The sequence below is a fragment of the Sylvia atricapilla genome, chromosome 5 (genome assembly GCF_009819655.1).
Source record: "Sylvia atricapilla isolate bSylAtr1 chromosome 5, bSylAtr1.pri, whole genome shotgun sequence".
NCBI lineage: Eukaryota > Metazoa > Chordata > Aves > Passeriformes > Sylviidae > Sylvia > Sylvia atricapilla.
The window spans coordinates 1,497,281-1,521,844 of NC_089144.1; the positions used below are offsets into that span (position 1 = coordinate 1,497,281).

General features: G+C 41.0%; 2 protein-coding genes across 3 annotated transcripts in view; one reads left to right on the forward strand and one right to left on the reverse strand.

Annotated features, from left to right (window-relative positions):
* The window catches only part of PTPRZ1 (protein tyrosine phosphatase receptor type Z1), a 141,302-nt gene extending 124,748 nt beyond the window's left edge, over positions 1–16,554 (forward strand). The window contains exons 18-30 of the mRNA XM_066318567.1: positions 828–910; positions 1,708–1,842; positions 2,960–3,094; positions 8,298–8,461; positions 10,704–10,839; positions 11,738–11,884; positions 12,568–12,661; positions 12,890–12,963; positions 13,950–14,078; positions 14,482–14,628; positions 14,947–15,089; positions 15,613–15,748; positions 16,313–16,554. Of these exons, the coding sequence (XP_066174664.1) occupies positions 828–910; positions 1,708–1,842; positions 2,960–3,094; positions 8,298–8,461; positions 10,704–10,839; positions 11,738–11,884; positions 12,568–12,661; positions 12,890–12,963; positions 13,950–14,078; positions 14,482–14,628; positions 14,947–15,089; positions 15,613–15,748; positions 16,313–16,453 (1,664 nt within the window). The 3' untranslated portion in view covers positions 16,454–16,554. The remainder of the gene's footprint in view (positions 1–827; positions 911–1,707; positions 1,843–2,959; positions 3,095–8,297; positions 8,462–10,703; positions 10,840–11,737; positions 11,885–12,567; positions 12,662–12,889; positions 12,964–13,949; positions 14,079–14,481; positions 14,629–14,946; positions 15,090–15,612; positions 15,749–16,312) is intronic.
* A 5,161-nt stretch (positions 16,555–21,715) lies between these two features.
* The window catches only part of AASS (aminoadipate-semialdehyde synthase), a 31,618-nt gene continuing 28,769 nt past the window's right edge, over positions 21,716–24,564 (reverse strand). For both annotated transcript variants that reach the window (XM_066318570.1, XM_066318569.1), the window contains one exon: positions 21,716–24,127. In XM_066318570.1, coding sequence (XP_066174667.1) covers positions 24,009–24,127 — 119 coding nt within the window. In that variant the 3' untranslated portion in view covers positions 21,716–24,008. The remainder of the gene's footprint in view (positions 24,128–24,564) is intronic.

Genomic DNA, 24,564 nt, shown 5'->3' on the forward strand with positions numbered 1-24,564 from the left:
CAATACTTCTTTTTAACTCCCTATAGCGTGTCAACTTCGTGGTGATTACAAGAAAGCTCCAAATTAAATATATCTTCAGCATTCAGCATCCCTAAAGCTTAATTAAAAAAAAAAAAAGTGACAGAGTCAGCTGTCTGGCAGAAGATAATGTAAACCAGCGACAAGAAATGCCAAGCCCCCTGGCTAAAGATGTCCCTAAAAGGGGCAAAAACCTCAGGAATTGTCCTCTTTCACTGTGTTTGTACTTGATCGTTCAAAAGGTGTTAGCCCAGAGGTTGTTTTATTAAAGAGCGGTGCAGAGGCAGCTTTGGGCAGCTGAAGTAGCAAGAATTGTCTTCTCTAAGTGATTTAAGTGTAGTTCTTTCAATCAGATCAGGTTCTTTCATCAACCCTGGTGGCTGACTCCTCAGCTGAGCAGCATTTTCAGGGTCACATTGCTCTCCAGAGTCATTTAAACTGGAATTAAAGTTCCTCAACACTGGCGCCTGCTGTCGTTTTGGGATATCCCACTTGGTCATATTGGCAGTCATGACATTGGATTTGCAGAAGAACTAAACACCTTTATGTCACAGTGGCCAAAATAACCCCAGTGCTGCTGTTCAGGCCGCTAGGTTCTGAATGCCTCCAAAATTTGGGTGAATTCCTTTATTTTCCTGCAAATTAGAATTTTTCATCTGATTCATACCTCCAAGGAGAGGATGTTTGCCGAGGTGATTGTTACAGTCTCGGCCTTACGTGTTGTAAAAATACATCTCATTATTTTTTTGACAAGAAAGAATATAATTCTTACCAAAAATGGCTTATTTTTCTCTCTGGTTTTACTTCAGATGATCATACTCGGGTTAAATTAGCACAGCTTGCTGAAAAGGATGGAAAACTGACTGATTACATTAATGCCAACTACGTCGATGTAAGTGCCTGTTTCTCTCCGTTGGCCTATTGATCTGTCAGCCTTTTCTGCAAAAAAAAAAAATATGTATGGAGATGAATAGATTTAATTAAAAAAAAAAATATCACAATATTCCAGATTCTGTTAGAAAAACTTTTGTGGTCCAAGTTAAGCCTAGGAGGTTAAAGCAAAGGTAAAATGCTGATTCTGACTTGAGTCCATCTTGAGATTGTAGCTTAAGGAGGGGCATTTTTAAAGAAAAAAATGTCCTGTCACATCTGAGTCATTTTAGAAGCGTGAGTCATTTTAGAACCTGTGACATCTGAGTGGTTAATTGTCTCATCTGAGTGGTTAATTGTCCCATCTGAGGTAATCTCACGACAGGAAGATGCCATTTGGCTCTATTTTTTCTCTATTATTTATAAAGAGCCTCACCAAGATACCATTAGTTTTCATTTAATAATTATTTACACGTGAATGATCCTGATTCGGTTTTTAAACCCCTTTTTGCAACACATTTCTGTGTGTCACATCCTCGCTGTGGTGTCAGTGCTCTGCCTAAACACAGGCCTTTGAACACACATCTCATCTTTGGTGGGATGATAAACGTTGGGACAACGGTTGGATTCACACTCCATCTGATACCACAGGGTTTCTGCAATTTGGAGAGTTTAAAATCAAAAAAAAAAAAAAAAAAAGCTTAAAAGTTTTCCCGAGTCTTTAAAAATAAATACGTGAAATGCCATGTACACCTCCCAGACTCCTTTTTGCTCACGGACAGGGATTTGACAAGTGTCATTTCTTCTATTTCAATTTAGGGCTACAACAAGCCAAAAGCTTACATTGCAGCTCAAGGGCCGCTAAAATCAACAGCAGAAGACTTCTGGAGAATGATATGGGAACATAACGTGGAAGTCATCGTGATGATCACGAATCTCGTTGAGAAAGGAAGGGTATGAGTACCGTTGTCCAGTTTTTATTTCTCTCATGTCGGTGGATCAGCCTGTAGCAAACTCCTGCTTTTCTTTTTTAAAATCTGGTTCAGTCAAATATTGAGCAAAAAGCAATTGCTTGAAGTAGTTGCTTGTAACTGGATTGGCAACAGAAGTATGCAGTTGAGGAATCGTGGCATGAAACTACAGAAAATATTGAATAAATCTTGAAAATATCATGTTCTAGCCACCAAAAAAAAAAATAAAATAAAATAAAACCACACCCAAAACTTTTATTGAAAAAAAAAAGATTTTTTGTATATAATAAAAGTGGGCCTTGTGCCACATTCTGCTGGCAATCTGCATATCTGCGGGCCACCATGCACCTCATCAGGGCGCCTTGGAGCCTGCAAAGGAGGAGAACATAAGGAGAACATAGTTCCAGTGAACTTTTCTGAATATTCACTCTCTGGGCCCTGTCCCACAGTACTCACAGCTCCTTTCCTGCCACATGACTGTGCACACATTTGTCCCGTGAGACAAAACGGGGTGAAATCCCATCGCAGGGCGTGTGTTTTATTGATTATGGGATGGGAGCACTCTTCTAACGCTCCTAGAGAAGGGTTTTTGACTACCCAGCCCAAAGCTGGGCGTATCACAGCTCACTCTTGTGTGTTCTGGCCAATATTCACTCTTACCCTTGTTACCAGCAATAAATATACCCTGCCCCTGCTATAAATTAATCAGGAGCCACATACGGCTCTACCGACTTGGATGTACTCCTATTTTTCCTATAGATCATGTTATTTTTTTTATTTTTAGAACGTGTATAGAATGGAAAATTCCGCAAGATTAGACCATTTTAACTCTGATAGCGTGATTTAAATCTCTTTTTTTAATGAGTTTTCCAAATAAAGAGCGTCTTTGCGCCGCTATCCCTCTGCGGCACAAAATAATTGTTCTTTGTTCTCCTGCACAGAAGATCATGTCTATTATAAACTGGGTGTATTGATAGTTTTGTGCTTTACCCTGCTTTTAAATTTGAACATTTCAGCTTGCCAATTTGACATTTTCAGGGACTTTTTCTCTCTATTATTTATAAAGAAATTTTCTAACGAGGAACATTTCTTTCTGACAGAGAAAATGTGACCAGTACTGGCCCGCCGAAGGGAGTGAAGAGTATGGCAACTTCTTGGTCACTCAGAAGAGTGTTCACGTACTTGCCTATTACACTGTGAGGAACTTCACTCTCAGAAACACCAAGATCAAAAAGGTTTGTGGCATCCTAAAAACACGGGAAAAAAAAAAAAAAAGGAAGTGTAAAAGCTGCTCAGAGTGTTTTAAGGCGGTTAAAAATTCTTTTCTGCTGTAGAGCTCAGCCAGCCAAGATTCTTGTCTAATTCAGTTCATTTGACCAGATATACTCAGAAAAGTGTAGGACCATCACATTGGAGAGCTGATGTGGACTTTGCCCCCCTGGGTAACAGGACGATACATTTTCAGAAAAAAAGCAACTTGAAGAAAATGTGCTATGAGTTAAATTACCCGCCTCAGCTCTCCATTTTCCTTTTTAAAGGAAAGGTTGAAAATGTTTTAAACCGCTTTGTTTCATTGTAACCAGAACCGGCATGATCTGAGCCCGGCAGGGTGATATTAGTCACTTGGAGGAGAATTCTGAGAACTGAATTTACTCCAGCCACATAAATGTCTGAGACATCCAGCCTCTCACCCTCCCTGCATAATGAATACATAACGTTCAGCATTTACCACCAATTAATTTATTCTGCCGATTTTAAGAAGAAATATTTGAATGAGATCACGTGCCTTCTGAAGGCAGCCCTGCCTCTGAGTTGCCACAGAGGAAGGGAGCAGAGAAAAGCAGGATACACGGGCGAGTTACCTTTTATGTCACTAAAGCTGGGGGAGATAAATCCCACTGTTTCTGTTCACTCAGCAGAGGAGCAGAGGGGCAGGAAGAGCTGCTGACTCCTGACATCAGCGGTAACTTGGGGCCCTCCGGGGTTTTTATCTTCCTGTGGCTTCCTGACACAACGTCAGGGCGTTTGTCCGCTCAGTGGGAGAGGTGGGGAGACAGAAACACGGCTCCTTCCCTGGCTCTGGGAGGGCTGGAATACTGACAGCCATGGGACATCCTTTCAAATAAACAGGGACAGTACTAGTTAACAACTCTCCATGCTGTGAACTGAATATGGACAGTACTAGTTAACAACTCTCCATACTGTGACCTAAACAGGGACAGTACTAGTTAACAACTCTCCATGCTGTGAACTGACCAGGGACAGTACTAGTTAACAACTCTCCATGCTGTGAACTGACTATGGACAGTACTAGTTAACAACTCTCCATGCTGTGAACTGAATATGGACAGTACTAGTTAACAACTCCCCATGCTGTGAACTAAATATGGACAGTACTAGTTAACAACTCTCCATACTGTGACCTAAACAGGGACAGTACTAGTTAACAACTCTCCATGCTGTGAACTGAACAGGGACAGTACTAGTTAACAACTCTCCGTGCTGTGAACTAACCAGGGACAGTACTAGTTACAACTCTCCATGCTGTGACCTAACTATGGACACTACTAGTTAACAACTCTCCATGCTGTGACCTAAACAGGGACAGTACTAGTTAACAACTCTCCATGCTGTGAACTAAACAGGGGCAGTACTAGTTAACAACTCTCCATGCAGTGAACTAACTATGGACAGTACTAGTTAACAACTCTCCATGCTGTGAACTGACCAGGGACAGTACTAGTTAACAACTCTCCATGCAGTGAACTAACTATGGACAGTACTAGTTAACAACTCTCCATGCTGTGAACTGAGTATGGACAGTACTAGTTAACAACTCTCCATGCTGTGAACTAAATATGGACAGTACTAGTTAACAACTCTCCATGCTGTGAACTAACTATGGACAGTACTAGTTAACAACTCTCCATGCTGTGAACTAAATATGGACAGTACTAGTTAACAACTCTCCATGCTGTGAACTGAATATGGACAGTACTAGTTAACAACTCTCCGTGCTGTGAACTAACTATGGACAGTACTAGTTAACAACTCTCCATGCTGTGAACTAACTATGGACAGTACTAGTTAACAACTCTCCATGCTGTGAACTAAAAAGTAACAGTACTAGTTAACAACTCTCCATGCTGTGAACTAACTATGGACAGTACTAGTTAACAACTCTCCATGCTGTGAACTGAATATGGACAGTACTAGTTAACAACTCTCCATGCTGTGACCTAAACAGGGACAGTACTAGTTAACAACTCTCCGTGCTGTGAACTAACAATGGACAGTACTAGTTAACAACTCTCCGTGCTGTGAACTGAACAGGGACAGTACTAGTTAACAACTCTCCATACTGTGAACTAATAATGGACAGTACTAGTTAACAACTCTCCATGCTGTGAACTAAACAGGGGCAGTACTAGTTAACAACTCTCTATGCTGTTAACTAAACAGGGACAGTACTAGTTAACAACTCTCCATGCTGTGAACTAACTATGGACAGTACTAGTTAACAACTCTCCATGCTGTGAACTGACCAGGGACAGTACTAGTTAACAACTCTCCATGCAGTGAACTAACTATGGACAGTACTAGTTAACAACTCTCCATGCTGTGAACTAACTATGGACAGTACTAGTTAACAACTCTCTATGCTGTTAACTAAACAGGGACAGTACTAGTTAACAACTCTCCATGCAGTGAACTAACTATGGTCAGTACTAGTTAACAACTCTCCATGCTGTGAACTGACCAGGGACAGTACTAGTTAACAACTCTCCATGCAGTGAACTAACTATGGACAGTACTAGTTAACAACTCTCCATGCTGTGACCTAACTATGGACAGTACTAGTTAACAACTCTCCATGCTGTGAACTAACTATGGACAGTACTAGTTAACAACTCTCCATGCTGTGAACTGAATATGGACAGTACTAGTTAACAACTCTCCATGCTGTGAACTAACTATGGACAGTACTAGTTAACAACTCTCCATGCTGTGAACTAACAATGGACAGTACTAGTTAACAACTCTCCATGCTGTGAACTGAATATGGACAGTACTAGTTAACAACTCTCCATGCTGTGAACTAACTATGGACAGTACTAGTTAACAACTCTCCATGCTGTGAACTGAATATGGACAGTACTAGTTAACAACTCTCCGTTCTGTGAACTAACTATGGACAGTACTAGTTAACAACTCTCCATGCAGTGAACTAACTATGGACAGTACTAGTTAACAACTCTCCATGCAGTGAACTAAACAGGGACAGTACTAGTTAACAACTCTCTATGCTGTGAACTAAACCGGGACAGTACTAGTTAACAACTCTCCATGCTGTGAACTGAACAGGGACAGTACTAGTTAACAACTCTCCATGCAGTGAACTAAACAGGGACAGTACTAGTTAACAACTCTCCATGCTGTGAACTGAATATGGACAGTACTAGTTAACAACTCTCCATGCTGTGAACTAACTATGGACAGTACTAGTTAACAACTCTCCATGCTGTGAACTAACTATGGACAGTACTAGTTAAGAACTCTCCATGCTGTGACCTAAACAGGGACAGTACTAGTTAACAACTCTCCATGCTGTGAACTGAATATGGACAGTACTAGTTAACAACTCTCCATGCTTTTAACTAAACAGGGACAGTACTAGTTAACAACTCTCCAAGCTGTGAACCAAATATGGACAGTACTAGTTAACAACTCTCCGTTCTGTGAACAGAATATGGACAGTACTAGTTAACAACTCTCCATGCTGAGAACTGAATATGGACAGTACTAGTTAACAACTCTCCATGCTGTGAACTAACTATGGTTAGTACTAGTTAACAACTCTCCATGCTGTGATCTGAACAGGGACAGTACTAGTTAACAACTCTCCATGCTGTGAACTGACCAGGGACAGTACTAGTTAACAACTCTCCATGCTGTGAACTAACTATGGTCAGTACTAGTTAACAACTCTCCATGCTGTGAACTAACTATGGACAGTACTAGTTAACAACTCTCCATGCTGTGAACTAATGATGGACAGTACTAGTTAACAACTCTCCATGCTGTGAACTAACTATGGACAGTACTAGTTAACAACTCTCCATGCAGTGAACTAACTATGGACAGTACTAGTTAACAACTCTCCATGCTGTGAACTGAATATGGACAGTACTAGTTAACAACTCTCCATGCTGGGAACTAACCAGGGACAGTACTAGTTAACAACTCTCCATGCTGTGAACTAACCAGGGACAGTACTAGTTAACAACTCTCCATGCAGTGAACTAACTATGGACAGTACTAGTTAACAACTCTCCATGCAGTGAACTAACTATGGACAGTACTAGTTAACAACTCTCCATGCTGTGAACTAACTATGGACAGTACTAGTTAACAACTCTCCGTGCTGTGAACTGACCAGGGACAGTACTAGTTAACAACTCTCCATGCTGTGAACTAACTATGGACAGTACTAGTTAACAACTCTCCATGCAGTGAACTAACTATGGACAGTACTAGTTAACAACTCTCCATGCTGTGAACTAACTATGGACAGTACTAGTTAACAACTCTCCGTGCTGTGAACTGACCAGGGACAGTACTAGTTAACAACTCTCCATGCTGTGACCTAAACAGGGACAGGACTAGTTAACAACTCTCCATGCTGTGAACTGAATATGGACAGTACTAGTTAACAACTCCCCGTGCTGTGAACTAACTATGGACAGTACTAGTTAACGACTCTCCATGCTGTGACCTAAACAGGGACAGTACTAGTTAACAACTCTCCATGCTGTGAACTGAATATGGACAGTACTAGTTAACAACTCTCCATGCTGTGACCTAAACAGGGACAGTACTAGTTAACAACTCTCCATGCTGTGAACTAAACAGGGACAGTACTAGTTAACAACTCTCCATGCTGTGAACTAACTATGGACAGTACTAGTTAACAACTCTCCGTGCTGTGAACTGAATATGGACAGTACTAGTTAACAACTCCCCGTGCTGTGAACTGAATATGGACAGTACTAGTTAACAACTCTCCATGCTGTGAACTGAATATGGACAGTACTAGTTAACAGCTCTCTGTGCTGTGAACTAACTATGGACAGTACTAGTTAACAACTCTCCATGCTGTGAACTAACTATGGACAGTACTAGTTAACAACTCTCCATGCTGTGAACTAACTATGGACAGTACTAGTTAACAACTCTCCATGCTGTGAACTGAACAAGGACAGTACTAGTTAACAACTCTCCATGCATTGAAACTAAAACCTTCATGGATCCAAATCCATGCTTTCAACTTCTCTCCAAGCTGATCTCCTTTGGTAGCCGCTCAGCGCCTGTCGGCTGTGACAATAAACTGAAGGAAGATGTTGTCTGCAAACCTGTCGTTGCGTTTTTGTGTTGCAGGGGTCCCAGAAGGGGCGGTCCGGCGGTCGCCTGGTGACGCAGTACCACTACACCCAGTGGCCCGACATGGGCGTTCCCGAGTACACCCTGCCCGTGCTCACCTTCGTGCGGAAGGCGTCGCAGGCCAAGCGCCACGCCGTGGGGCCCGTGGTGGTTCATTGCAGGTGTGCTTTCTAGCGCCGTAAGGCTCACGCCACTTCTCTTTTGCAGAAAAAAAAAAAGAATTTTTTCAGTGGTGGGTTAAGCAAAAAAATTTCACTCTTCCGTTTAATGATTGCTGAATGGAGTATGATTAACTTCTTAGCTGATACTTTTCTCTGGTATTTCTCTTCCTCCATAATGGCAGCTAATCAATTGTGCCACTTAATCTGTAAATCTGCATAAACAAGAGCATGCTGCTCTGCACTATGTTCTTTTGGGGGTTTTTTTGGGTTTGGTTTGGTTTGTTTTATTTTTTTTTTGCTGAACTGCTTTCACTTCTATTTCTTATTCACATTTCAACCTTGACCGCTTACCAGATCCACGCGTGGGGATAATCGTTTCCTTTCTGCAAATACACATTGCTAGGACGCTTTTGGCTCATGCTTCCTTTGGTGCAGGGATATTCTCTAACCCAAGAGGAGCTCTGTGCACAGGACAAGACTCACTCTATTTTGGGCTCTGCTGGTTTAACACCCTCTGGGCTGTAGCAGTCCTTTGTGACGGGGAACGGCTGAGGTCTGCATGTGCTGCAGCGTTGCAGGTCTTCTGTCAGCGCTCCCTGAAACTGGCAGCTCAGGGAAAACTGGTTTAAAAAAGGGCTTCTAGGGCCTGGAATGATTTCCCGATGCCCCCGAAGGAGCGGGTTATTGTAAAATATATAAGCAGGTTCTGGTTTTCCGCTGTAGTACCTCACCTTTGATGGAACATTTGGAAAGAGAACCTCCTCATGAATTCTGTCCTTCTGGAGCTGACTCTGAGAAAGCCAACAGGTAAAGTCACCTCACAAATGCTGCAAGGGAAGATGTTTTATTTGCGGGATGATCTAATCTGACTGACGTCTGTTTTTTAGCCTGGAAAATGAGAATTCCATACCTTGTCGTTCTGCTGCTGTTTACATCCTGCCTATTTTGGGGGGGAAAATTCAAAATGTTCAGTCTGAGATATCAGCAATATATGGAGTCAATTAAATTGGGTTTTTAGAAAGGGAACAGTGGGAAGTTGTGTGGCTTCAGTCAGACCTCTCCTTTGGGCTCTAGGTATAACTCACCTCTGTCTGTAGGCGGTTTTGTATGATTTTTAGGAATTTCAAAGGAATCATCTCATGTTTTTATAACTTTTATTTATATTCGCAGCCTCTATGGAAGATACAAAAGATGAGATCCAGGCAACTTATTTGGGCTATTTTTATTTGGCACTTTTCACGTTGTGTCGTTCATAACAAGTACAGGTGGTGTCTGGTTATCTTTGTATTTCTTTGTGTCTAACAGGGTATTAACAACCTGGACCTTTGAGTTTCATATCATACTTATTGAGAGAGTTGATGCCAGCAATCTGAGCTCAGTGTCCCCTCTGGGGCAGAAATGAGATGACAGGATTAGCATGTTTCTGCTGAGGGGACCATGCAGCCCCAAAATGGTGCTGCTCCCAAGTTACACCTACAGGACACAGAATGTTCCTTTATATCCCACAGGGGAATTAAAATTATTTCCCATATGTGACTAGATAACGAAATCCGACCTCTTGGCTTTGTACTTCTTCCCCAGATGTTTTATAAAAGAAAAGGATTTTTGATTATATGATACAGCTGGTTTTGTCCCACGTTAATCAGTTCATAAGAGGAATGAGTTGATGAACCCTTTCTCCTCCATTTTCTGTTTGTGAAACGGTTTTCAAGAATTTCTTGCCATCTGAACTTTGTTTAAAGAGCACTGAGTTTTTTTCTCTTACAGATACGCTCTCAACAGTTCTGCCATTTCCTGGGTTTGTCTTTGAAATCCTCTGTATTGTAGTGGGTTGCATAATGCAATGTTTGCTTTAAAGTGGGGTTTCAACACAGAACAACTTGAACACATTAACTGTGCCCAAAAGCTGTTACTTACCACCTTTTCCAGAGGTACTTGGCAGAGAATCCTAAGGAATAGCCAAAGCCTGGAATTTGGAGACCTGCAGGAAATCCCTTCGTTCTACTTCAGACAATAATTAAATAATCCTTTGAGAAAACAATCTTTAGGTCTATTCTTGCACAAAAAAAAAAAAGATCACTACCAGCCTTGAACCTTTAGCAAAGTATATCATAGAATAAATTAACTTGCAGAGGGAAATCTTCCCTGCGCAGCAGTTCGTTGAAAAAAAAAAAAACACAACTGTGTTTGGAACAATTCTTTGGTTTTACTTCAGGCTGAAGACTCTTTCTTTGTTTTGCAGCGCTGGTGTTGGAAGGACGGGCACATACATAGTGTTGGACAGCATGCTGCAGCAAATCCAGCACGAAGGCACCGTCAACATCTTTGGATTCCTAAAGCACATCCGTACCCAAAGGAACTACTTGGTGCAGACTGAGGTAAGGATAAAACAGCATGAGGCTGTTCCTGTTTTCAGGAGGAGGGATGATGAAATCCTCTTTGTGGCACCGCTACACAGACACCAGTCACCTGACTGGATTTTCCCTTTTTCCTCCTTTGGTTTGATGAGACATCCTTCTGGGCACGCTTGGAGCGGTGCACTAGAAATTACCTTTTCTCTGGGCTGATATCTATTTATTAAGGAGGACTCTGAAGGAAACCTGTATAAATCATGTTTAAATCATGTTTACCACAGCGGTGCTTGCTTGGCAGGACTTGGATTTTTGTCACGGAGCTTTTTGAGGAAACACCGTTGTCAGGCATTCGGATCTTCCCTGGACCTCATCAAACACTTTATATCAGGCAATAAATTATGGGGGGGGAAAAGCTATTTCAGGCAGAAAATCAGAGATAGATGCTTTCAACTGAAGATTATATAGAGAATATTGAAAGACCAAGAGAAAACAGCGAGGGCAGCAGCAGGGCATTTAAAAGTCTATTTCAGGTTCCAGGAAATTCCGGTTAGATTCCCCAGTGCCTTCCAATGGGGAAAAAAAGTTAATCAGCAGCAAAAGTGTGTGTTCCAAAGGATGTGGGAGAGAAAACAGAGGATAGCAGTAGGAACTAGGGGCAGGACTGGCTTAAAAATTTGACTCAAGGCTGTGCTTGCATTTTTAAATCTATCCTGTTAATGTGAGATATCACAGGCAGTGAGGATTTGGCACCTTATCATATATATGTGTATTGCAAGTGTAATTGCCAAGGGTGCTGCTGAGTGCTCACACTTGAGAAAACCCCGGGGAAAAAAAAACCACTGCCCACATCAGAAGTGGCCAGAGGAATCTGGAATCCCAGGGGGAATCAGGAGAGCTCAGATGTCCGGTTGTGTTTTCCCAGGAGCAGTACATCTTCATTCACGATGCTCTGGTGGAAGCAATACTCAGTAAAGAAACGGAAGTCCTCGAGACTCACATCCATGCCTATGTGAACGCTCTCTTGATACCTGCACCAACAGGAAAGACCAGACTGGAGAAACAATTCAAGGTGAGCTCTCTGAGACAGCAGTGGGAAAAATCTTTAGGTTTGTAAAGCTGAATGCCTTAAAAGTAGGTTTTTCAACACAACTTCTCTATCTAAAATTTAACTGCTGAGCCTAAGTTAAGATTAACTTTATCAAATGAATGCAGTGAGTTGGGACAGAATTATTTGCATACTCTTTAACGAGGAATCCACCCAAAAAAAAAAAATCCACAAAAAAGAGATCATGAGAAATAGGCCAGTGAGGAGATTTTGGAAAATTTAACTACATTCCTTTGCGGGAAGATCTCAAAGATACAGCTGCAGTCTGGAAAGACACCGTTCTGGCAGATAAAGTATTTCATGAGCTATATTGATCACGAGTATTCATGAGCTGTATTGATCACTCAGTGTACTCCCCTCAGGGTACAGCGCTGGCTAGAGGACAGACTTCACCTTCAAAGATATGGTTCTTGATCTAGGGCTCAAAAATAATTTGAACAGCTATGAACAGTGAAGGAGAAATATTCTGGTGATTTATTAAGTAGTTTAGACAGATAACTAGATAACTAAAGTTAAGAGAGACAGCCAACCTGCAATACATTCACCCTTCTGCTTAATGCAGCTTATGAAGGAATGGCTTTTCTGCAGGTTTTTTTTGCAGTTTTTTCTGCAGTTACCTGACTCTTTTTTAACTTGGTTTTTTACAGTTACTGAGCCAGTCTAACACACAGCAGTGTGATTACTCAACTGCACTCAAACAGTGCAACAGAGAAAAGAACCGGACCTCATCCATCATTCCTGGTAAGCTTATCCAAATCCTCAGCGACAAGAGAGGACTTCTGCTTTGGTTTGGAGCAGTGTTCTCTGTAGTACTCGCAGTGAAACCGTGAATTAAGAATTACACACAGAAAAATAGCCCTTTATCCCAATTGATGAGGCCACTGTTATCATTCCTGCGGGATGTGAGATAACTCCTGTAATATCATAAGTCATTGCAACGCACTCATGAGTTCATAACTTGTTTTCCAGTGGAAAGATCCAGAGTGGGAATCTCATCACTATCTGGTGAAGGCACAGACTACATCAATGCTTCCTACATTATGGTAAGTCAGGTGATAGATTGGTGAGAAACAGTGACCAGTTGTTTTCAGAGCCGCCATTTGGCTGATTTAGGGTGGCACAATCCTGATTTTGAAAGCTCCTTTATTCCATTATTCACTCTGCCTGGAACTTAAGAAGTTACTTCCCCCAGGAAGCATTATTACCATTATGACTGGGTTTAAGTTTGGTTAAGTGCATTACATTCTAACAATCTGTAGAAACAGGAATCGCATCTTAGTTTAAAAAAACTGGTAAAGCTAAATGCTTTTTGGAAAGATCCTTTGAGATGAACTCAATGTGTTAATTAACAAGTTTGCTTTTAATGACTGCATTGTGATTTGTCTTCTTAGCTGCTCATCTTACAGTGTTTTTGCTACTGGCAGAGCCTAAAATACCATAGTTCAGCAGCTTCCCATTATCTTTTTGCTCTGTGGGTTTTCTCCAACTCTTTCCCCCTTCCAAAGCTGAGAGGGGGGAGTAAATGCCTCCTGGACATTCTCTGAGCAGTGGTATGTGCACATGAGTTTCAGGTGCATTACTGCATTGGAGCTCTCTGTTTCACGGTAAGAGATTGATCTGAGATATCTGTACAATTAAAGAAACCGCTTGGGGATTTTTGCAAATCTTTCAAGTGTTCCTTTAATTGGTCAGGTAGTCAGCTCCTTTGGAATTATGGCTAATATATTTTTATTCTGAGTTGGCTGTTTGAGTCCTCCTCTGATCTCTTTTGTCCTTTTTTTTATATCTTTTTTTTTTTTTAAGTCTTAAAAATTGTTTCAATGTAATTGACTCTGTTCTTTTCACACGGAAAATATTTCAGGGAAGTTTTTGTCCTGTTCTAATATTTGCAGAAAGCCAAAAAGGGACCAAGTGTGCAATGTATTTTCTAGGTTCTCACTCTGTCCACTAGAAGCCTCCTTCAAGCATTAATCCTTGGGCAGCAATTCTGAATCTGTCCATTTTTATTTTTATTTCTATTTTTTTGCAGGGTTATTATCAAAGTAACGAATTCATTATTACTCAGCATCCTTTACTACACACTATCAAGGATTTCTGGAGGATGATATGGGACCATAATGCCCAGTTAATAGTCATGCTTCCTGACAGCCAGAATATGGTGAGTTCTGTGCCCTATTGTAATAAATTTATGTAGTAATTTCATTAGTATCGCCATTTTGAAATATGCAGGATGTAAGACAATGTCTTGGGTTCTGCAAAAAAAAAAAACGGTTAAAAAATAATAATACCAAGCTGAATGTAAAACCCCCAAGTCATCCAGCAGAAATCAGAAAATCCTTGTCTAGTCAGGATCACCGCAGAGGGGTTTGAAAACCGTCACTTTGTCATCCCACTCAAAATGTGATTTTTTTTTTTCAATTGAAATCTCGATGGCTGGATCGGTTGTGTACGCGACACATTATTCATGATGTCGGATTTTGTATTTTGACAGCTTAACATTAATTACTTTTATGATTCTGTTTTTGTTGTTTGGTTTTTTTTGTCTTTTTTTTTTCCTGGAGGCCGAAGATGAATTTGTGTACTGGCCAAACAAAGACGAGCCCATAAACTGTGAGACTTTCAAAGTCACTATGATTGCTGAAGAGCACAAGTGTCTGTCTAATGAGGAGAAGATTATAATCCAAGACTTCATTTTAGAAGCTACACAGGTAACGCTGGCAGGAATATATCACTCAGGACTGGATTTTTTTAAAGACAATTCCCGTATTTTGTTACAGTTTTGAAGGGTAAATGACTGGTAAAAAGCCCATGCCCTAGAAACATCCATGGAGAGATTAATGTCTCTAAGGTAAAACGATGACACGGGGAACAGGAGATTCCCAACCTCCTCAGCAGTGGCGTTCTGCATCTGGAGGCTTTTTTTCACAAGGTGAAAAAAAAAAAAAGAATAAAGAAAATCAATCCTTTACAAAATCGATTTATGGGTTTTTTTTCCCTTTGTTGTTTTTTTTTTTTTAATCATTTAGGATGACTATGTACTTGAAGTGAGGCATTTTCAATGTCCAAAATGGCCAAATCCTGATAGTCCCATTAGCAAAACTTTTGAACTGATCAGCATCATCAAGGAGGAAGCTGCCAGCCGTGATGGGCCCACCATTGTACATGACGAGTAAGAACTGTACTTTTCTGTTTGTGTCGATGGGTTTTTTTTCTGTAGAACCATCCTTTCATTGAGTCAAACAAAGTCTTCACTTGGTCGTGGTGGCGATGTTTCTGAGCTGCACCAACAAGAGAAGCATTTTTATTTTATCACACTTCCTTTCAGTTTTATCATTTTGATACTCCGGACGGTAATGAGGTAGGTCAGTTAAGACCTCATTACCTTGGACTGAAATAATTAATTACCTGTTTAGGTGAGGCTCCATCCCCTTCTCCAGCTGCTCAATATTGGCAAAAGATAACAAAGCGTTGGAACAGTGAAGGACTCAAAGCCTTCAGCATCCGCTCAGTAGAGGGATGTAGAGAAATAACTCTTAAGAAGTTGCTGGGAAGGTTTTTTTTTAAGCCAGACCGGTTTCAGATGCTGTAAATATCACATGACAGAAATTCCTCTCATCAGTCTGCCCCAGAATTTGGATTTTCTCCAGATGTATAACCGGTTTCTAGAGTTTTGTCTTGTTTTATTTACGAAGGCATGGAGGGGTGACAGCAGGCACTTTCTGTGCGCTAACGACTCTGATGCATCAACTGGAAAATGAGAATTCGGTGGACGTTTACCACGTAGCAAAGATGATAAATCTGATGAGGCCCGGAATCTTCACAGACATTGTAAGTAAGAAGAAAATGTGCACTTTTTTTTCCTATGTGTGACATTATTAGCGTGCATTAGATCTTAGGGCAACATTACTGAACTCTTTTCATCTTAGTTTCTGCATGAATTAATCAAAACTGTCTTCTCCTGGAAAGAACTCAGACGACCAAAAACAAAACCAAAAAAAAAACAACAAAAAAACCCCAAAACAAAACAAAAAAAAAAAAAAAAAAAAAAAAAAACAAAAAAACAAAAAAAACACCAAAACAACAAAAAACAAAAAAACAAAAAAAAAAAAAGAAAGAGAAAAACAGTAACTCTGATCCTGTCCCCGAATTTACAGTTGACTTTAACAAGAACCACAGCATACAATATTTCTTTTAAAACACAGCTTTACCTTTCCTGTGTCCCCTGATGTCGGGCTTTACGTTGGGTACAGGGGGAGCCATGATTAGAAAATAACACAATAAACCACGGAACATTCACAAACTGACGCATGAGCCATTAATTAATTTTGAGCAACATTTCGCAGGATAACTCTGCATGCCGACATCCTGAGCGTGTCCCCTTTTCTCCTCCAGGAGCAGTACCAGTTTCTGTACAAAGCCATCCTCAGCCTCGTCAGCACGAGACAAGAAGAAAACCCTTCGGCGTCTCTGGACAGTAACGGCTCAGCGTTACCTGACGGGAACGCAGCGGAAAGTTTAGAGTCGTTAGTTTAACAATTAGCACGCGGAATCAAACGGCGCTGCGGCACAGCGGTCACACCTGCAGTTTACCCGTTTTATTTGCAGTTTTATACTTTGGGTGGGGACAATCTGTCCAGTCATATATATATATATATATATAAAAATATAAAAATATATATATATATAAAATCAGACCCCAAGCTTTGCTCACACCATTCTGTTATATATAGGACTTTACTGTGGGATTTTTATCATTAACAATGTGTGCCTTTTCTGGAAAGATTTCTTGTAATACATTGTTACATCTGGACTAACTTGATTGACTTTTACAGTGTTTCTAATAATTGAATTGTGGTATGGTTTTTTTTCAATATTAGGGTTTTTTGGTTTTGTGTTTTTTTTTGATTTATCTGGCTTTACTTTTTAACTTAAAATGACCATATTTATAGATGTTAGGGAAGCCTCAATTACCGACATGTCATGGGTTTAGTCTTTGGGTTATTTGCTGTATTTATAACAATTTACATTTGCTAGAAATGCAACTTTTAATATAGTAGAATGTAAATACCGTTCTACATAACACCCAACATTTGAAGACTTCAATTAGCCATTTAGAATAATATTCTGATACTTACTGTAAATACTGCTACTTCTGTAGTGATCCATGGACCAAATTTATATTTATAATTGTAGATTTTTATATTTTACTACAGAGTCAGTTTTCTAGTTCTGTGTAATTGTTAAAATGATGTAGTCAGTATGGTTTTTACCTTAACAAAGTCTTCTGATCTAGAACTGTGCATCTTAAGCGATTCCCCTTCCTAGAGCTGCATGTGAATTTGAACTTTTTGTGGGAACTGGAAACCACTCGTTTTTGAAATGAAAACTTTTTATGAGACTAACACTGTACTTGGCATTGTTAAACCGTTTTTACCCTGGTACCGCAAAAAATAAATCTGAATATTTCAGTCTGTGCACAGCAGTCTTCCACATCACCAGTCTGCGCTGTCATGCAGGAGAGTTTTACCGACAAAAACGAGGACCTGAGGCTGATCTGCAGACAGCTGCTCTTCTTAATCCACCAGTTCAGGAGACATTTCTAGAAAACTTTATAATGTTTTTAATCTCTGCTCCTACCCGTTATAAAAAACGAGTCCAATTTCATTAAAAAAGCCAATTTATTGATAAAATTTTGCGAAAAGTTGCCTCACCCCATTGTCCACTCTGTGGGTGTTTTAAATTCCCATTTCCTTTCTTTCCCCTGCTGCTCTGGGAATGATTTTCCGGGCAGTGTTCAGACTCCTGATTGGATTTACAGGAATTTGGCATTCCCAATCCCACAGGTCCGATGGAGATAAGGTCCCAATCAGGAGTTATCACCGGGTCCTTAAAAATCCCATCTCCTCCAGGAGACCCTTTTATTTCACAGATGTGATTCTCCTATTCCTGGAAACAACTTCTAGTTGCACCCCACTTTTTATTTCATCCAGCTGCTGAGCTCTTCGCTGCCTCCTTTGGCAACAGCCCAACCTTGGGAAGCACTAAACCAAGTAATCTCTGGATGAACAAAAGTGAAATGTCACAAACTGGCCTCAGTCATTTTCTGTACCCTTCAGAAGCGGTGAGAAAAGATACTGATTGTGCTGAAAATTGCCCAACCGAGGGGCTGGAGGAGCCTGGAGCAGAGTAAAATGTTTCTTTAAAACTAGTGTGGGCAGCAAGACCAACGAATTTCTCACTTCATACAGCGTGTACAGTCGCTACGTAGAGATATTGAGAGAGACAGATTTCTCAACAGAAATGGATTTCTCAATAATATAGATTTCTCAATGGAAATATTGAGAAATACCGTTCTGGAGTAGAACGCACAGAAAATGGACTATCTGAGATGAAAGCTGAGCGTGGGGAAAGACAGCTCTGATGTGAGCGGGGAGATTTTGGCTGACTGATTCCCAGAGTAGGTATGAGCAAGGGAGCTCCTTGTGTCAGCAGGTGGATGTAGAGCCCTCAGCACTGTGAGCCTGAGGATACGCGGAGCTGCAACAAAGCCAAAAATAAATCTAAATTTAGAGGAATCTAAACAGCAGAATCTTGAAAGATTTAATTAATACCCGAAATGAGTGTGAAGCTCCTAGACAAGGAGACAAGAGTGACACAGAATGTCAAAATAGCTGCAGTGAGGCAGATGTCCTCATGCTCTTACCCTTTTTTATGACAAGAAAAATAATCCTATAGCCAAAACGATGTCTCAGGGATTCACAGGGGTGGTGTCAGGTTGGGAGGGACCACTGAAGGTCACCTAGATCATGTAACACAGAGGGGTTTATGAGACCACAGTGTGCTTGAAGTCCCTTTTACCTTCGACCACTCCTCTTTGTAGCGCCAGCAGTGCAGTCCCAGAGGTTCTGCAGTGGTTGAATCCAGTTCTGGGGTGGTTGAATCCAGTTCTGGGGTGGTTGAACCCATTTAACTCAGGACCCTGGATTGAACCCAGTTCTGGGGTGGTTGAATCCAGTTCTGGGGTGGTTGAACCCATTTAACTCAGGACCCTGGAGGTTTCCCTCTCCCCATCCACCAGAGCTATGTGCAGGATGATTCCTGCCAGCCCAATGCCCTGTGCAGGTCCCACACAGGGACACACATGCACACACACAGGATGGCAGAAATCGGATCCATGACACAAAGAACAGGGATTTCAGGAGGAGGCAGGACAGAGAGCCATGGGCACACCCAGGGGGTGAATGGGTGAAGGTACTGCCAGCAGCCAGCACAGACACACACAAACACCTTTCACCCCTCTTCTCCTCTCCTTGCTCCTGTGTTTGTTACTTCTTTGTTCTCCTTGGTGCCTCTGTTTCTCCAGCCTTGCCTACTTCTTTTTTTGGTTAAAAAAAAGTTCTAAACTAATTATTTTAATGGTTTTAGTTGCATACCCCAATGTGAAACCTCAGCTGCTGCCACTCGGATCATCTCAGCCACAATGGTGTGATCAGTTTTTGGGATTGGGATTTCTTACCTCCCAAGTTTTTCTTTTCCAACACAAAAGTTCTGCACCAGAACCTGGCCTTCCCTCACAGAACTCGCCATGAAGAGCCTGTGTAGCAGCACCAGACTTCATGGCACATTTCCCACCTCCTCATTCTTGCTCTCTACAGCAAGTTTCTCCAGACCTGTGAAGGTGACTCAGCCTTGGCCAGGGGTGACGGCCACCTCCCTGCCTGCACACACCATGTTCATGCCTTTAGTTCAGAGCTGTCATTAGTTCATTAAATATTTCAGAGGGAACCTACTTTTTTTGGGCTAAAACATCTTCATTCAGGTTTTACATTTATTTTCCTTTTATTTTTTTTTCTTATTTTTCTTTTTTTTTTTTAATTTGTTTTTGGTTTTGGTTTTTGGTTTTGTTTGCATCCTGTGGTCCTTGGCATGGTGGCATATTTGTTAATTTTAAAGTTCAGGAAAAAAAATACCCCAAGACTGAGATAAGACTCCTAAAGGCAAGCAAACATGCAACGTATCCCTAGTGGAGTTAAATGCTCCTGACGAATAGGATCCAGAAGTATTTTAAATTGCAGAGTTTGGGGGCTGACACGAGTTAAAAACGCACAAAATGGGTCCGTTGCCCCAAATGATGCACATTTCTGTAAGAATTATACACGTTTTTCACAGTGCTCAGGCCCAAATTTGGTGCATACAAATGGTTGTGCTTTGAGAAAGGGATTATTTTCTCTTTCAGGTGACCTGAGCGTTCCTCTAAAGCTCCCAGATTTGCTGACAGACTCCGTTGGTACATCTAGACTAACGAGGACAGCAATATCATGTACTTTCCCTTTCTTATTCAAAAATAAAAAAAAAAAAAAAAATCTTTGATAGGCTAATTGCTAGGGGTATAGCAGAAAGGTTAATTGTGATTTTATGGCTAATGGCAAACCAAATTCAATATCTTTATTAGTACATCTTACACTTCTGCACTTCACATCAGCATCTCACGTGCTACTTGCTCAGCCTTTTCTTCTGGAAAACTGGATTGTTTCCTCACACACCAAATAATAAGCATTAAATTACCTTCTGCTAATGTAGTTAGTTTTATATAGTTGTATACACAAAGTAATTTTTAGGCCAATTAATTCTATTGTTTTTTTTTTTTTTTTTCCAAGCAGCTATGGACCAAAAGCAAAAAAAAAAAAAAAAAAAAGAAATCCTCCATTCTAAAATCCCATCTTGAGATAACTGTTCCTTGCAACCTAAATATTCTGCAGACGTTTTAAAATTGTAATCCAAGGAAATCGGCTGTCATTCAAAGTTTCTTGCAGAGATGGTGGTAATGACATTCATCTCAGCACGCTGACAAGTTATTTAAAACATAACTGCTTAGGATAATCTCTTTACTCACACATATTGGTTCTGAGCTAGAAAAAAAAAATAAAATAAGAATCATAAAAAATAAAAATCTTCTATAATCTTCAACTGTGATGGATTACAGATTTTAATAAATGCGTGTCAGTTCCTCTCTCAGACAAAGGCCATATTCTAATTAATTTTTTTCTTATAATCCAAGCTACAGACTCAAAAGACACGTAGCCTGCCTTTTCAAACTGGGTCAAGGGTGGAGAAGATGTTATGTGTCTCCAGCAAAAAGTGAGATATTAATAAACAACATCAGGTCAAAGCTTTTTTCTTCACAAATCATGTGCAACAGGGAAAATTTGGTTAATGATCTTCCTTCTAAGAAATCATAGAAGAGTTGAGAGTTTAAAAAGAAAAACGACCAAAACGAGTCATTTACTATCGAGTTTAAAAAGAAAAACGACCAAAACGAGTCATTTACTATCGAGTTTAAAAAGAAAAACAACCAAAATGAGTCATTTACTATCGAGTTTAAAAAGAAAAACAACCAAAACGAGTCATTTACTATCAGCAACTTTTTAGTGCTTGGGATGTGGGGATTTAATACCCACGGGAAAGCTTCACAAGAATCAGTAATAAGTGGTGAACAGAAGTCCTAAAAACTCATCACTATCATACAACAAATCAGCTAAATACTTCAAAAAATCGTTGGACTTCAAAAATCCATTGACAAAACGTTGCTAGAATGTTTTATCACATGTTTTATCACAGTGCTTTACCTGGCTTTACGGTTCTTTGCCATGTCCTAGGACAATGTGAGTGATTTCAGACATTCTCTTTGATAAATGCTTACTTCAAGATGAGTTCCTTTCAATACACCCATCTGTATGAAAACCAAAATGCCATTCAGCGACATTTTACCACTGTAAAGATGACATGACAACCAAACAGAGGATTTCGGGTTTATTTTTTCAAGCAATCTCATGTGTAAGATACAACTGTATTTCCAGTAATATGCAAAGAGAACTGAGAAGTGTAATCTTCATACAAAAAGATAAGCAATAAATTCATTGAACCCTAAACGTAGAAAACAAAACTGCAGCATTGCACTGGGAACTAGAAATAAATTCCAATACAAAATATTTCAAAAACAGTAGCAGCGCTTCTTGATGAAAACACTGCGGTGTTCATTCTTTAGTGCTCCAAAAACATTAGAGACTTGTAAAAAACATTCTGATTTTCATCCCATACTGCGTTTCCAAGGCACAAAAGTGTAGAGGACATGCATATATACAGAGGAACAACTCTGTGGTTGTGTATTTATGGGCTAAGGCAGGGAACAGAGAATTCTCAAGTCAAATCCTGGTCTCAGCAAGCACAGGACTGGAAGGGACCGGCAGATACAGGTAACTTTAACCCTTAGCTGTAGGCCATTGATCTTCCTGAAAAAGGAGCAGGCAGCAGAGAGCCCAGATTCACTGCAGGCTCCATCCCTACCCCAGCTGCATCTGCCAGCCACACCACAGACCTGTGAGCTCAGTGGGGAACAAAACACCTGGAACAGCTGGAACTGCGAAACGAACGCAACTGGAACAGAATCCCAATTTGACATCACATTACAAAAGCACTGGTTCAGCATAAAAAGTCCTCCTCTTTCACAGTAGCACCCTGCCCCTCATTGTCCCTTTGGCTCCTTGCACCTAACTCTAGCAGCTGCTGCTCCATTGCATCTGCACGAAGAAAACCCAAATCCGGAGTAGCAAAACCTGGGGATCAACACTTGGACTATTCCTACGGCCGCTTTTCCCACCACGCAGAACAACACCTGGAACTCCAGCCTCTCCGAGCTGTGACCACCACCCCGGCTCTCAGGAAGGGAAAGGCTGTGCTTTTATCAGCAAAGCTGAAAGCATCAGCGCTCCGCTTTGGAAAAGGCAAGCTCCAGGCAGGCGCCAGTGCAAACACAACCTGCCCACAGCATTGCACCTCACAGACCTGACTGGGAAGTCTAAGCCACGCAAGGTGGTGGAGAAATGCCTGAGCAAAAGCCAGAGGAGCAGCCCTGAAACGTAACAGAGAAGCTGCACTCGGGCTGAAGTTCATTTCTGGGCTGATGTGGCCAAAGTGCAGCTGGAGCAGGGCTGACCCAGCACAGCACTCAGCAGCAGACGAGCTGGGACAGCGGCAAACTCCATCAGTGCGAAGTGACCCTGTACTGAGCAGCAGGCACAGGATCCCACGTGAACCCTTCAAACCCGTGACAGCAGAAGGACAGAAGCGAACTCCAAAAGCAGCGATTTAAACCTCTAAACCTGGTGCATTTCCAAGCCGCATCCCCTACGCAACGCATTCCCTTTGTAACAGCACTTAACCTGGAGGAGGCACGCAGTGCGAGCGCCAAGAGTAAACGTGTCGTTTTGAGCATCCTCTAAGGCACAGGACCTCTGTTGTGTTTCAGATTGCCCTTCCTAGCTGCACAGCTAAATGTCAATGTGCTCTCTCCACAGCACAAGGCAACACGTAACAGCAGGTATTTCGATATTGCAACCAGCTTCCACTCCGTAACAAGGAAGGGGATGGAGGGAAGCTTGCTTTCAATCTCCTCCCTCCTCCAATCGATTTAATTTTACATTCATTATAAGGTGATTCAAAATGTTAAGATCTAGGTTTCAAACATTTAAGAAGCGAACGTTTTCAACACTTAACAGGATCTCATTTGCTAGTAGTGCAGAATTTCGAAAGGATTTTTTTGCATATTGGTATTGTGAAAACATTCATGAACACTGGTAAAGAGAAAGGGACAGCCAGGCTGAAAATTGAAGCATCCTGTTCGTCTCCATTTCCCTGGAAAATTCTTTTGACCACATGAACAATCAAACTTCATCAACGGACTTCCTTACTCACGACTTTTCCACCCCAAAATAATCCACTAACACATTTTTCTTTCAGCTTGAATTTGTCCCAATAATAACCCTATAAGACTTGGAAGATAAACTCTAGCAACAAGAAAAACAGCCCCTTCTGAGCTATTTCAGAAAAGACAATAAGGAAAGATCTGATTGATGCTGAAACGCGTACGTGAAAGCTGAACAATTTGCAAGGTTTTATAAAACAGGTTTTACGGAAGGCGACATTTGCATATGAAATGGCAGGTGCTGCCTTTAGCTGGTCCAAAGTGAGATTTTAAAAGGGGAGGTGAGGGACCCAAAGCAAGACAATCTGCTGCCATCCCCACTCCCAGTTACTGTTTGATAAGGCTGCGAGTGCTGTACAGGATGCCTTCTGCCCGGACACGTTCCAGGATGGGCCCATAAACATTCTTTGTCAAAGGGATCACCATGCCTTTGGCAGATATCTCACCTGCAATAAAGGCATTAAAACAACAGTCTTAGTGCTCTGCCTGGTTTATTTGAAAAGGTTTTGGTAGCTGCACAGTGGGGTTTTTGTGGGGATTGCTGTGCTGGACACAGTCAGGGTGAGGTGCAGGGAACTGCTGAGTCAGTCAGCCCTGGGGCATAATCAGCTATAATTTATCATGCTCAAGGTTTTCTCTGCACTAGTGGAACGTTTAGTATTAAATGACTTTAAAAAAAATCTTTGTGGATTAAGCAGTAAATTAAGAGTTGTCACTGAACATCCAAACACGCAGATGAAAAATTCCTGGAAAGAGCACAGGAAGAGTCTGACAAATCAAAAATACACATAAATATACTTAAAAAACACTACATAATTACTTTTTACAGGCAGGAAGATGCAGAGGATTGAAACAGCGGTACTGAGGTTGGAACAGCCACTTA